Source organism: Diaphorina citri, unplaced genomic scaffold (genome assembly GCF_000475195.1).
Source record: "Diaphorina citri unplaced genomic scaffold, Diaci psyllid genome assembly version 1.1 scaffold3958, whole genome shotgun sequence".
Classification (NCBI taxonomy): Eukaryota; Metazoa; Arthropoda; class Insecta; order Hemiptera; family Psyllidae; genus Diaphorina; species Diaphorina citri.
Window position 1 is genome coordinate 1 of NW_007381357.1, and position 13,833 is coordinate 13,833.

Genomic DNA, 13,833 nt, shown 5'->3' on the forward strand with positions numbered 1-13,833 from the left:
AGGAGGAGGAGGACAGAGGGAGGAAGAGAGGCTGTGTATACCACAGACATGTAGACTATTTTTCATTTTATGCCCCTTCACCCCACTGTTGAATTCTAAATGCGTAGAATAGTGAATTTTCGAGAATATGACAAAAACTGTGCTGCAACAAACTATCGCAGTTGTAGGAAAAGTATTCGAGCATTGTAATTTTAGCACATCCACCAATTTTATTCAAATGTAAATTGGATACATCCACCAGTCCACCAGATTTTACGAAATGTTATTTTGCCACATTTTCTAGACTCCTCCTGGCAGTAGGAAATCTTCAATCAAAAATTACCAAGTTCATAGGGGAGTATGGGGAAGATTGGGCTAGTGGTACGGTGGATTATTATATCAATAGTGGCGGACCCACCCAGCCTCACACTCATCCAGAAGGTAATTAACCGAAAACCTTTTCTTGGATATAGCTTTTTTTCTCACTTTCTTTCATTCTATCACATATGTATGTACTTTATCGGTAGTCTATGAGCCTGTTCCCATTTGTCGTGAGACTCATTAGCTTTTTTTTCCCGAATGAGTGTTTTTTTTTTCAAGACTTCGTGAGCTCTTCCACCCAACAAAGAATCAACAATCCATAGAAATGGTCATGAACATTATGGTAAAAATAATCTATCTTGTCTGGTATCAATCTGTTACCTTTATCGTTTCAGATAAGGCATCTAATCATGCTTACTCGTACATAGTATACTCTCAAGCTATCGAGTCATACATAACATCAATAGAGGGGATCAAATGTGCAAGTGATGAGATGGCATTGCAGGGTAGATGTGCAATCGGTACCAAAGCCAGAATAGGAGATAGAAACGCGTAAGTTTCCAAACAGATTTATTTTAAGTTTTTTTCCAAGTCACTTTTGAAGTGGCCAGCGGAGATAGCACGTTTAGTTGCCACTCCAAGCAACAAGGGTGTGGAAAAGAAAAAAATACAATGTTTTCATGAAGTTGTTTCTCTTAAGAGAACCGTTAAGTTCTAACACGATTAAACTTCCACATACTTTCTTTTGATTTTGCTGCCGTGTAGTACAACCTATCTCAATTTGGGTTTCTTTTTGCAGGACGCCCGGAGTCTACTTGGTCAATACGATTGTTCCCTGGTCCACTTGAATCAAATCTCAACAAGTCTGAAACTGCTCTATAACTCTGTGATTCTAAAATATTGTAGTTTTATTTATATAGCCCGGGTTGCGTAGAAAGTAGAAAATAAATGTCCTGTATAATTAAATAATCCTTCCTCATGGTTTTCTGTTATTTAATCAGAGTCACAATTTACTTTCTTTAAATTCTTTTACTTTTTCAATGAACCCATGCTAGGTAATTTCCCAGCGGCGCCTGTCCTCGCCTTTCACATAGCAGGGGTGGGGTTCGAACTCCGAGTGAAGGTTGACCAGATATGCGGAGTCTGAGCCCTGGAATAATACACAAGAGAATAATGTACCATTTTGTCAGCTCCCATAGCGTAGTGGTCACTGCGCTCGCCTTGCACGCGGGAGATCCGGGTTCGATTCCCGGCGGAGTAAAAAAAAATTATCACGCAAATGATTGAATCCGTGACTAGCTGTTGCGGGGCCCACTCAGCCTCGTGAGGTATAAATGCGCATAGCAACCGGTGCGGTGCCAGCATAGTAGGTAAACATTGGGGGCTGGATTATTGAGATATTTGGAAAATCCCACAATGCTGCAGTGAGCATCAAAGTTGCGATATAATGACACAAAGAAACGGCATTTATTTTATAATGTACTATTTACCAAGAATTTCTAAGAATGAAATAATAGATCTCAGATCTTATTTTAATTACCTTTGGCATATGACATTGCTCGGTGAGCAGTTTCAATATACAGCGTGGTGGTTTCTCTATTAGTTCTAAAACAAGAATTTCTAATAATGAAATAATAGATCTTATTTTAATTACCTTTGGCATATGACATTGCTCGGTGAGCAGTTTCAATATACAGCGTGGTGGTTTCTCTATTAGTTCTAAACAGGATGTGTTGTCTGTGAATTGAATATGAGAGAACTGAATCTCCTCTTGACGATACTGAAACAAAGAATAAAATAAGATTTAACTGGTCAGCATTGTGAATGCAACAGTTTCCGATGAATCACTGAGGTTAAGCAATGTTGCGCGTGGTATGGGTGACCATCTCGACACAGACAAAATTAGCGAGTTTTTGCAACCAAAATTAGCGTACTGTTAACTTGAACTCTTTAACGTTATTTGACGAAAACTCGGTTCTGCAGATGCGCAAACAAAAGAGGGCAGTAAGCGGCAAATCCAGAATATGAGCGAACAAAGAATAAAATAAAATAAGATTTAATTGGTCAGCATGGTAAATGCAAGAGTTTCCGATGAATCACTGAGGTTAAGCAATGTTGCGCGTGGTATGGATGACCATCTCGACACAGACAAAATTAGCGAGTTTTTGCAACCAAAATTAGCGTTCTGTTAACTGAACTCTTTAACGTTATTTGACGAAAACTCGGTTCTGCAGATGCGCAAACAAAAGAGGGCAGTAAGCGGCAAATCCAGAAATTGAGCACTTTGAACTTGGGTAATACTGTAGTTTGGTTTTAATGGGACTAATGGGGATCTAGGAAAAACCAAAGGATCTGCACTTAACGGGACGCTAACTTTGGTAGCAAAAACTCCGTGGGTTCCAACCGAGGTTTTATACTTACTATCTCCTGCTCCAGCGCAAACACATAGTGATTGAAGAACTTGTGCAGTTTCTCATTCGTATAGTTAATACACAGTTGGCGGGACGCTAACTTTGGTAGCAAAAACTCTCCGTGAGTTCCAACCGAGGTTTTATACTTATACTTACTATCTCCTGCTCCAGCGCAAACACATAGTGATTGAAGAACTTGTGCAGTTTCTCATTCGTATAGTTAATACACAGTTGTTCGAAGGAATTCACGGCAAAGTTCTCGAATCCAAAAATGTCTAGTACGCCCAGGAAGCGGGTAGAATCCTGGCCCGGGTTGGTGCACGTGTTGATGTGGTTGACTAGCCACGCGAACACCCATATTACGTGGGATTTTTCCTCGGAGGTGTAATGCATAATCTCCTTGTTTATACTACTCGAGTACTAAAAAGTCCCTTCATAGTTACAGAGAAGAATGAAGGAAGTCTTAGTACTGCTGCTGTTCATGAAAATTGTGTCTCTCAGCTTCATCACAAATAAATAATTCAGGAATAGCACGTCTATCCTCTGTACGTATGTTTTACCTATGTATATATCGCCTCCACAGGCTCTGAATTTTCACAGCCCGAGATGTAATGATATGATTCCTCCTGTCTTCGAGAGGTTCATGAGCTTTGGTTCGTAGGAAGATTTTCGTCTTTCCAATCTGCCATTCTGTCTTTGGTATCGATTGCTGCTTGATGATGGTTCTGAAATTTTAGAAAAGGTAAGTACTCATTATTACTAGAATACTAGATAAAATGGTCGGGGCACAATCAGAGTTGTTATTTACTAATGACTAATGCAAAATAAATGATTATTACTTGTACTCATTTTTCGATTGCAAATATTTCAACGGGTTACTTTCTGGTGTTCTCGTGTTGACCCAGCACCTAAATGGGAAGTATTGATTCGAAAGTTATATCCACTTTTTTTACACCAATAATTTACGACATACAGCCTGATTTCCTCAAATTTGCCATCAAAAATTTTGTCAAAAGAGAACGAATGTACGAGTAGGTACATTGTTTATTACGTGGGATTTTTCCTCGGAGGTGTAATGCATAATCTCCTTGTTTATACTACTCGAGTACTAAAAAGTCCCTTCATAGTTACAGCTTGAGCAAGTAATTCCATTGCTTTAATTTCAAAATCTTATTGGTTGATTCTCTCGTATTCTCAACACAGTGAAAATCGCTATTTAGAAGCTCTTTCCATAGAATCTCTAGCATTCATTTTAAACTTTCAAGTCTGAGCTTTTTCATGGATCAAAAACACAAGTTAAAGCATGAACTCACCATCATGAAAGGAGTATCACTTTACTGAAACCTATTTAGAAGCTCTTTCCGTAGAATCTCTAGCATTCATTTTGAACTTTCAAGTCTGAGCTTTTTCATGGATCAAAAACACAAGTTAAAGCATGAACTCACCATCATGAAAGGAGTATCACTTTACTGAAAGTTCAATATCCCCAAAGAAGGACGGTGGATAAATTCAAAGGCTTAAAAAGGGAGAGAGAAATAAGATGGTTGGAAATCTGAAAGATCCAGGACAGATCAGATAAAGTAGAATCAGAGAAAGAACACGATAAGTAACAGGATAATATCCGGATAAGGTAAAAAAAGAAGAAAAGGCAGGAAGAGGAAGAGATGACAGAGGTAATTTAAAACAAATAAGTAGCGCTATCTTCATCTAGATAGAATGATAGTGGATAACGAAATAATAGAAAACAGAATACGAGTGAAAACATACAACGAAATGGAGGGAAAAGAGAATGAAAAGAGGGAGAGAAAGGGAGAGCAAAAGGAAATATTAGACAGGACAAAGAGAGGAAAGAGGATAGGAATAATGGGAGAGAGATAAAAACATAAACAAAGAAAGAGATGCAGAAGAGACAAAAACAGAGAGAATAGAGATAAGAGGGGATAGAGGGGAAAAGAAGAATAGAGATAACAGGGGAGAGAGGGGAGGTAAATTTATATTTTCAGGAACTCTCTACTTTTCTACTATGCTACTATCCTAATACAAATGCTCGTCTATATTCCACCCACATTAGAAATACAAACAAAGGAAGAGATGTGGAGGAGCCAGAAATAGAGAGAGCACAGAGGGGAGAGAGGAAAAGGAGAATAGAGATAACAGGGGAGGGAAGGGAGGTAAATTTATATTTTCAGGAACTCTCTACTTTTCTACTATGCTACTATCCTAATACAAATGCTCGTCTATATTCCACCCACATAAAAAAAGGCCCCATCTCAAGCCTTACGAACCTGATTAACACTCAGGTTCAGACAAAAAATTTCACAACTAAATCTATGGATCAAAATAAGATCAAGATAAATTTAGAGGATGAGGATAGCTTTCGAAAGACTATTCATGTCCTTCCTTTATCTTCTATTCAAGGTTGGAGGGGAAGAGAGTTTAGATGAGGGGAAAAGGAAGTAGGAAGGAGAAGGAGTTTAGGAAAAGAGGGGGTTAGAATAGAAAATTGGGAGGGACACGAAGAAGAGGGATCAAAGAGACGAAGGGAAGGGAGGATAGGGAGCGAAACTGTGTTTTTGTTGTTCTTTTTTTTTCTCTTCCTCACATACTTTTACCCGTTGGAAAATAATTTTCCGGAAAGGGAGAGCAAAAGGAAATATTAGACAGGACAAAGAGAGGAAAGAGGATAGGAATAATGGGAGAGAGATAAAAACGCAAACGAAGGAAGAGATGTAGAAGAGGCAGAAACATAGAGAAAAGAGGGGAATAGGGATAACAGGGAAGAGAGGGGAGGTCCAATAGAAAACACCGCGAGGAAGAGAGAAAAAGGAAATATCAGACAGGATAAAGGGAGGAAGGAAAGAGGATAGTTAGAATAAGGAGAGATAGAAAAACATAAACAAAGAAAGAGATGCAGAAGAGACAAAAACAGAGAGAATAGAGATTAGAGGGGATAGAGGGGAAAAGGAATATAGAGATAACAGGGGAGGGAGGGGAGGTAAATTTATATTTTCAGGAACTCTCTACTTCTCTACTGTGCTACTATCCTAATACAAATGCTCGTCTATATTCCACCCACATCCTTGTTTTTTCGCATACAAAGCTCCAGGGCACTAGATTCACCTAGATTATTTTTCTCCCCCAACTCCCCTTTCCTTTAAATTCCCTTCTAACCCCCCCCCCTCCTTTATCTTCTATTCAAGGTTGGAGGGGAAGAGAGTTTAGATGAGGGGGAAAAGGAAGTAGGAAGGAGGAGTTTAGGAAAAGAGGGGGTTAGAATAGAAAATTGGGAGGGACATGAAGAAGAGGGATCAAAGAGACGAAGGAAAGGGAGGATAGGGAGCGAAACTGTGTTTTTGTTGTTCTTTTTTTTTCTCTTCCTCACATACTTTTACCCGTTGGAAAATAATTTTCCTCGTTTTTTTGTTGTGTTTGTGTGATCAGAACAAAAAACTCTTTGTCTTTTCCAACTTCATTCTTCAAACAAAGAAGAAGAACAGAGATAATAACGTGTGGGAAGGATAAGAAGGGAACCAAGGATGTAGAATAATGAACAACAATGCAGACATAGAATTGATGGCCGGGTCCACATTACTTCATTCTTCAAACAAAGAAGAAGAACAGAGATAATAATGTGTGGGGAGGATAAGAAGGGAACCAAGGATGTAGAATAATGAACAACAATGCAGACATAGAATGATAACCGGGTCCACATAGTGAGTTTGAACTCAGTTTAAGAAAAAATATTGGTGAAATCCACCCCAAGAGCCAAGACTTATGTTTAACTCAGTAAGTTTGAACTCAGTTTAAGAAAAAATATTGGTAAAATCCACCCCAAGAGCCAAGACTTATGTTTAACTCAATTTTTGGTGCCCCAGAGTGGACTAACTTACTTGAGCAGCCTCGACTAGCTGATAAAACACATGGTAGTTCCTCTCCCCAGGACTCTGAGCTTCATTCTTCAAACAAAGAGAGAGATAATAAAATAACGTGTGGGAAGGATAAGAAGGGAACCAAGGATGTAGAATAATGAACAACAATGCAGACATAGAATTGATGGCCGGGTCCACATAGTGAGTTTGAACTCAGTTTAAGAAAAAATATTGGTGAAATCCACCCCAAGAGCCAAGACTTATGTTTAACTCAGTTTTTGGTGCCCCAGAGTGGACTAACTTACTTGAGCAGCCTCGACTAGCTGATAAAACACATGGTAGTTCCTCTCCCCAGGACTCTGAAACGTGATCCGACTCTGTTCCAGAAGATAATCCTGAATGATGCAGCCCTTGATCATCCACTTAGGGTCGAAACAGACTTGCATGAACTTGCCGAATCGACTTGAGTTGTCGTTTCGAACTGTTTTGGCGTTACCTGAGAAGAAATGGGCTATCGATTAGCAAGGGTAGACTTTTATTTAGTTAACCAAAGTAGACCAAGCCCAACCCATCTTTAATAAATTAAACTGAATGGAAAAACCTCTCGATTTTACGCAATTTATAGGATGAGAACCCTGTTATAACGCAAGCTCCTGACTTCATAAAGCTGTTGCGTCCACACACAGTCGAAGCCCGTCGAGTATGTGGACACAGCTTAATAGAGAAAAAACGTAAGCTCCTAAAATGTTAAAATTAAACCCTTTCTATGACTTTTCCACGGTCCGTGGGGCAGGGAGCGGCGACTTTTGAACACGTGACCTAGCGCTCCTTCAAGCGAGCTACGCTGGCAAGGACAACTTACCGAAAGCTTCCAATATGGTGTTGGCTTCCAGGATCTGCTGCTCCACCCACGTGGATACATTACTAGTGACGGAGCACTCACACAAAGGTTCGTAGATTCGTAGAAGCTCAACCTATCCTTTGGGACATTCACCCCTACACCCAAGCCTCAGAGTGAGCTTTTTGCGTGTGGAGTTCAGCAAACTCCTAAGGTTGGTCAAGTTTTTTCTCACATAAGCTTTTTCTCTTAATTCTCGTTTCTGAATCTTCAATTAAATTAAGATACTCTGTATTTGTAAGAACAACTTATCAGCGACGTTAAAATGTCAATACAATATTTTAATATTGAGACAAAATTCGCACCATTAATCTATCATTCAATTAAGAATCCTTACGAGCTGATAACAGTAAAGTACTTTTCACTCACAAATGGAATTAATTACATACTCTTTTACATATCTTTATAACTACATATGTAATTCATGTACCTTAGTACCGACTTTTATTTAATCAACCAAAGTAGACCAAGCCTAACCCATCTTGATAAATGCTAATAAATTAAACCGAATGGAAAAAACCTCTCGATTTTACGCAATTTACAGGATGAGAACCCTGTTATAACGTAAGCTCCTGACTTCATAAAGCTGCTGCGTCCACACACAGTCGAAGCCCGTCGAGTATGTGGACACAGCTTAATAGAGAAATAACGTAAGCTCCTAAAATGTTAAAATTAAACCCTTTCTATGACTTTTCCACGGTCCGTGGGACAGGGAGCGGCGACTTTTAACACTGAACATGTGACCTAGCGCTCCTTCAAGCGAGCTACGCTGGCGAGGACAACTTACCGAAAGCTTCCAATATGGTGTTGGCTTCCAGGATCTGCTGCTCCACCCACGTGGATACATTACTAGTGACGGAGCACAAATATTGGAGGATGAACTTGGTGGTTTCCGTTTTCCCTGCACCAGATTCGCCACTGATGACACAAGACTGATTGACGTCCAAGTTCTGAAGAGAAGAGTAGGCCGCCTCTGCCAGGGCAAACACGTGGGGCTCCTGAGAGCCCATTTTGGCACCATGATATTCGCACACTTTCGACTGAAAGAGAACAGTACGTATAATGTCGGTTAGAAAAATTGGTATGGGATATCAAAGTCAAAGAATAGAATATACCTTATTTATCCTTCTGAGATAGGACTGAAAAGTCCCTTTACCTAGAGATCTACTTCGATTTTTTTCTTTTTTTTTGAGTGGCCTATTTCGATTAACTTCAAATGGACTCATGATAAAGTACTCGCCTGGCAACCGAAAGGGCATGGGTTCAATCCTAGCTGAGGGAGAGAAAAAAAAAATCCACGCCCGTGAAAGTGGCAAAGTGTCTGCCTACAACATGAAACCCTTCCATTACTCTGAAGTTAAGGGTACACAAGCAGAGAGAACTAATCCTGACTTACAGTTTCATCTCCAGGTATATTTCAGTGTTTAGGGGAGAAGGAACGACATTTACACAAAGGTTTACCAAGTCATAAAAAATACATAAAGGGAGCACACCAGCCATATGGGAAGATAAAAACGTTGCCAACAACCAGAAAGCTCAACATCAGCTATGGCACACATGATGTGACATTGTGACTCCTTGTCAAATGTCAGAAAATACTCCCCTCAACACACCCTTCCTATGAGTTTTCCGAGAAAAGAGCTCCACCTTACAGGTTGAAAATGCTGAAATCCTAATCGGGTGAAGACAAGTGACATTACTTTGTTTCCCTTTTTTAGAAAACTTCTCAAGTTTTTATCACACAAAGGATCGTAGATTCGTAGAAGCTCAACCTTATCCTTTGGGACATTCACCCCTACACCCAAGCCTCAGAGTGAGCTTTTTGCGTGTGGAGTTCAGCAAACTCCTAAGGTTGGTCAAGTTTTTTCTCACATAAGCTTTTTCTCTTAATTCTCGTTTCTGAATCTTCAATTAAATTAAGATACTCTGTATTTGTAAGAACAACTTATCAGCGAAGTTAAAATATCAATACAATATTTTAATATTGAGACAAAATTCGCACCATTAATCTATCATTCAATTAAGAATCCTTACGAGCTGATAACAGTAAAGTACTTTTCACTCACAAATGGAATTAATTACATACTCTTTTACATATCTTTATAACTACATATGTAATTCATGTACCTTAGTACATAATTAGTTTCAACTTGACAGTGATGATGACTGTATCGTCTGTTTGAATTGAATGATTTACGACATTCTTCTGACTTCCCGGCTCTCTGTTCATTCATATTTCCACAAGTTTTTAGCACATTGTTTCATTCAGTCCAGGCTATAATTGCTTTAAGTGACTGTGGTCACTACACTAGTGCCAAATACAAAATAATTCAACTCATTCATGTAAACTAGGGGTTCAATGAACTACACCTCAGCCTCACACAGAAAAGGTCCAAAGTCCAAACACTACTAAGCAAAGTCCCTTGGATTGAACATTTTTTGCTGAAATTGATGAAAATCAGCAAACCATTCGACAGTTACTGCGATCGGACGGATAGACTGTGGTCACTACTCTAGTGCCAAATACAAAATAATTCAACTCATTCATGTAAACTAGGGGTTCAATGAACTACACCTCAGCCTCACACAGAAAAGGTCCAAACACTGCTAAGCAAAGTCCCTTGGATTGAACATTTTTTGCTGAAATTGATGAAAATCAGCAAACCATTCGACAGTTACTGCTATCGGACGGATAAGCTAAATGAAAATTGTTGAGTTAAAAAGTAAAACTCGCTTCATTAAATCGTTAGTCCAAAAATCTATCACTTCATTCACTACTAATGATCCCGACTTTGCTTCAATCGACCTTGTGGTTGAAGTTGCATACGCCTGGTAACCAGGCGGGCACAAAAATTATGCTAACCGCAAATCAGGCTGGTTGACCGCATATCTATGCTAAACGTATGTTCAAGAAAGAGCGAAGGGTTAAGTTTGGGTTAATTGAAAGGTCTTACCTGGGTGTAAATGTCCAGTTCTTTGTACGGATTAACAGCCACTAGAATTGTTCCTGTGTAGGTCTGAGAAACATTGAGAGTTAAGGAGAAAACAAAGCTTGAAATTCGGACTTACCAAATGTGAAAGACCAAATTGAAGATCACGATGACGTGTGTCCTGTGTTACCTGTACACAGCCCAAATATATGTCCTTTTACTGTACCTACTTTAATAAGAACATTCTCAATTTTCCTTTGAAATCTCGGTCAACACTCAACACAAGAAGGAATCCTTTTTGGGAATCGTAATTTTTATCAAGGTTATAGTTTCAAAAGTTTTCATTTGAGGGAAGCATTTAGGGGGAAACTGCTTTCATTTCAATAAAAGATAGACAAGTGACAGAAGTTGATCGGCTGATAGATTTTTATTTATTTCAATTTACTGTGACATGGCGTGTCAAAAGTCAGATGAGGTTGAGGAGGAGGAGGAGGAGGAGGAGGAGGAGGAGGAGGGGGGGGTGGAAAGGGGCATCAGGGGTGCGGTGGCACAGTTGAATCAGTGTGTCGCAATCAGTATAATATGAAGTAAAGCAAAAAAGTCAACCGTCAATATCAAGGTCATGTTACAGTGCAGAAAAATAATTGGGACAGTCATCTCTCGCTCGTAGTAGTGCACAGTAGTGTATAAACAAATGGTCATATTCTATTTATTCTAGTTGCCATTGCCTTGCCAAAATACAAAATAAGAAGGTATGACGTTTGGCCAATAAATTTCACCGACATATAAACTTAGGACTTTAGCTTATAGTATTGGACAAAGATTTCCAAAGTGGTCTTATTGCATTTATCCAGTCAAACTTGTAAAAGTGTATCTAATAAAAGCTTAAACACAACTAGTAGAAAGTTTTTTATTTCAATTTCTTACATTTTCATCTTGGGGTTCCAAACTAAAAAAAAAAGCATTCAATCTTTTTCTTTTACTAAAGGGTTTCCACCTCTATTTCCTCTATCCCTCTCTACCCACATCAACTTGAGACTTTTTCCATTCCTTTCAAAATGTAAATTCAGTGGAGACACTTGAAAATTGGGTTCCCGTCTTTACGCCACTGATCCCCACAAGGGGGCCTATAATAAACCCTAGCTACAATTTGCTTCGGTTAAAGTGAGTGCCCTAATGATTGAAAAATATTAAAATGCCGGAAGCTACGCTGAGGGATGATATTAAATTGTTTTCAAATCAATATTTCAATATCTACGTAACACGTAAAGTTGTGAACAGATATCTTTGGAAATGAAAACTGAGTTTCTTTTTCTTTAGCTTAGCAGTTAGGTATACAGTAATGTCCAACCCCTTAAAAAAAGTTTACCCCTAAAAATCTGGACTCCTCAGTTGTGTTGAACTTTTTTTTTCCTTTTAGGAGCTTTAACACAAAGTAGGTCGTTCGCGCTATGTTGAACTTTAACACAGCTTTCACGTCTTGTTATTTGCTAGGTATCAGGTATGCACATACGAGCATTGTACATACTCGTACTCATTCAAGCTCTCAAACTTTTATATTAAATTGATACTAGACACGTGTTCCTCGAATTCCATGGTAAAAGGAAATAAAAAGAAACACAGTCTAAGCTCTTCACTTGCTGAGTACGTTTTCAAGTATCTTCGCTGTCAGCACTTAATAAGACATTTCAGTCAGATAGACCCTCTTGGTCAGTAGGTGCCTCATTAATTAAACACAGCGAGGTATTATAACACCCTTGTTAAGTCGCTCATAAATTCCGTTTTTTACCCCCACAGACAAAAAAAAAAAAACGCTCTTATATGAAGAATTAAAACGTTCCTTTGTCTTGTCAACCCCCTAAGAGCGGAAGGAAGTAAAATGAAGAGTCATTGAGGTTTTCTTTTGTGTGGGGGGCCAATCTTTTCTGTGAAATCACAACAAACGGCGGGAGTTTTAACACTTGAGACAAAAAAGTGCCCAGCCCTCTATAGAAGTGGTGGATGAGGTTAATTTTTCGTATGAAATAATAATTTTGTGTTTTCACCCTCAAAAATCTGCGAGCTTTTAGATTTTGTCTACAGGGAACCAGGCTGAAAATTGAAGAGGCTCTTGTTTCATGCCGTGAGATGTCAGGAAAATTAATTGTGGCTGCAAATTTATTTAGTTTTAATGCTGATGGCCCCATTATTCTTTTTAATTACCTGAACTAATTAGCAATAATTTACTTAAACACACAAAATTTTAACTTTCTATTTCTTTTGATTTGGTAACTAACTAAATCTACTCTTATCTACACAAGGAATTTAGCTTTATTAACGGTGAAACGTTGGCTCCCCCACCTGTCAATCTCGTTTTCCTGTTTATCTAAGTTTTCCCATACGGTTCATGCTTCATTATCATTATACAGCTGGTAAATTGAAATGTATCAGAACTTTATATTGATGGGGGAAATTCAACCCTCATAAAAATCACTCAAAATAATAAATTGAAAATCCTGGCCCATTTTATTGAGCTCGATTACACGAATTTTGTGATCAAGGGGAGATTACGAAGTTTGTAAGAAAGTAATCATTTGTTTTACTACCTCAGTACTCAAACCAAATTTAACTCTTCCTTACATTCCATTGAGGATAGGGCTGAAAAATCCTCACCCCATACCCCATTCCAATCACCAATGAAAAGATAACAAACCTCTAATCCTCTTATTACCGAATAGCATTGGCGTCAGAAAGACTTTTCAATAAAAATTTCAGTGAAATATTAGAAGGAACGTGACGCGTTCAAAACAAAAGAGAACTTAAGGGAAGGATAGAAGAACCTACATACCAACATACCCAATATTGTGAGAAATATCTAGATAAGGGTGCAAAGAGGTGCCCAGCCCTCTATAGAAGTGGTGGATGAGGTTAATTTTTCGTATGAAATAATAATTTTGTGTTTTCACCCTCAAAAATCTGCGAGCTTTTAGATTTTGTCTACAGGGAACCAGGCTGAAAATTGAAGAGGCTCTTGTTTCATACCGTGAAATGTCAGGAAAATTAATTGTGGCTGCAAATTTATTTATTTAATGGAATGCTGATGGCCCCATTATTCTTTTTAATTACCTGAACTAATTAGCAATAATTTACTTAAACACACAACATTTTTACTTTCTATTTCTTTTGATTTGGTAACTAACTAAAATCTAAATCTACTCTTACCTACACTAGGAATTTAGCTTTATTAACGGTGAAACGTTGGCTCCCCCACCTGTCAATCTCATTTTCCTGTTTATCTAAGTTTTCCTATACGGTTCATGCTTCATTATCATTATACAGCTGGTAAATTGAAATGTATCAGAACTTTATATTTACCTGCCTCGGTGGTGTAGTGGTCAAGGCGCTCGCCTGGTAAACAGGAGGGCGTGGGTTCAATCCCAGCCGAG

The 13,833-nt window shown here is 38.6% G+C and overlaps 2 protein-coding genes across 2 annotated transcripts; one reads left to right on the plus strand and one right to left on the minus strand.

The window, feature by feature from the left end:
* Nucleotides 1-283: 283 nt before the first annotated feature.
* On the plus strand, nt 284-1,274 carry LOC103520701 (the record flags this gene model as incomplete). Its single annotated transcript, XM_008485800.2, has 3 exons — nt 284-420; nt 696-852; nt 1,100-1,274. Coding segments are annotated over 3 exons (343 nt in total), but the record flags the coding sequence as incomplete, so codon positions are not given.
* A 77-nt stretch (nt 1,275-1,351) lies between these two features.
* Nucleotides 1,352-10,535, minus strand: LOC103520703 (myosin-6). Its single transcript, XM_008485802.2, has 7 exons — nt 10,433-10,535; nt 8,266-8,518; nt 6,886-7,076; nt 6,602-6,667; nt 2,868-3,131; nt 1,955-2,080; nt 1,352-1,450 (listed from the first exon to the last, which is right to left on the minus strand). Exons 2-7 carry the CDS (start codon nt 8,486-8,488, stop codon nt 1,352-1,354), a joined length of 969 nt encoding a protein of 322 aa, XP_008484024.2. The 5' UTR covers nt 8,489-8,518; nt 10,433-10,535.
* Nucleotides 10,536-13,833: the final 3,298 nt, after the last annotated feature.

Bases quoted from the DNA above. Each gene is read 5' to 3' on its own strand.
- LOC103520703 (XM_008485802.2), bottom strand. From the start codon at position 8,488: ATGGGCTCTCAGGAGCCCCACGTGTTTGCCCTGGCAGAGGCGGCCTAC. The intron at 6,668-6,885 runs GTAAGTTAGTCC...CTTTGTTTGAAG, and splicing joins AGCTAGTCGAGGCTGCTCAA to AATGAAGCTCAGAGTCCTGG. The intron at 1,451-1,954 runs GTAATTAAAATA...GTATTATTCCAG, and splicing joins AGCAATGTCATATGCCAAAG to GGCTCAGACTCCGCATATCT.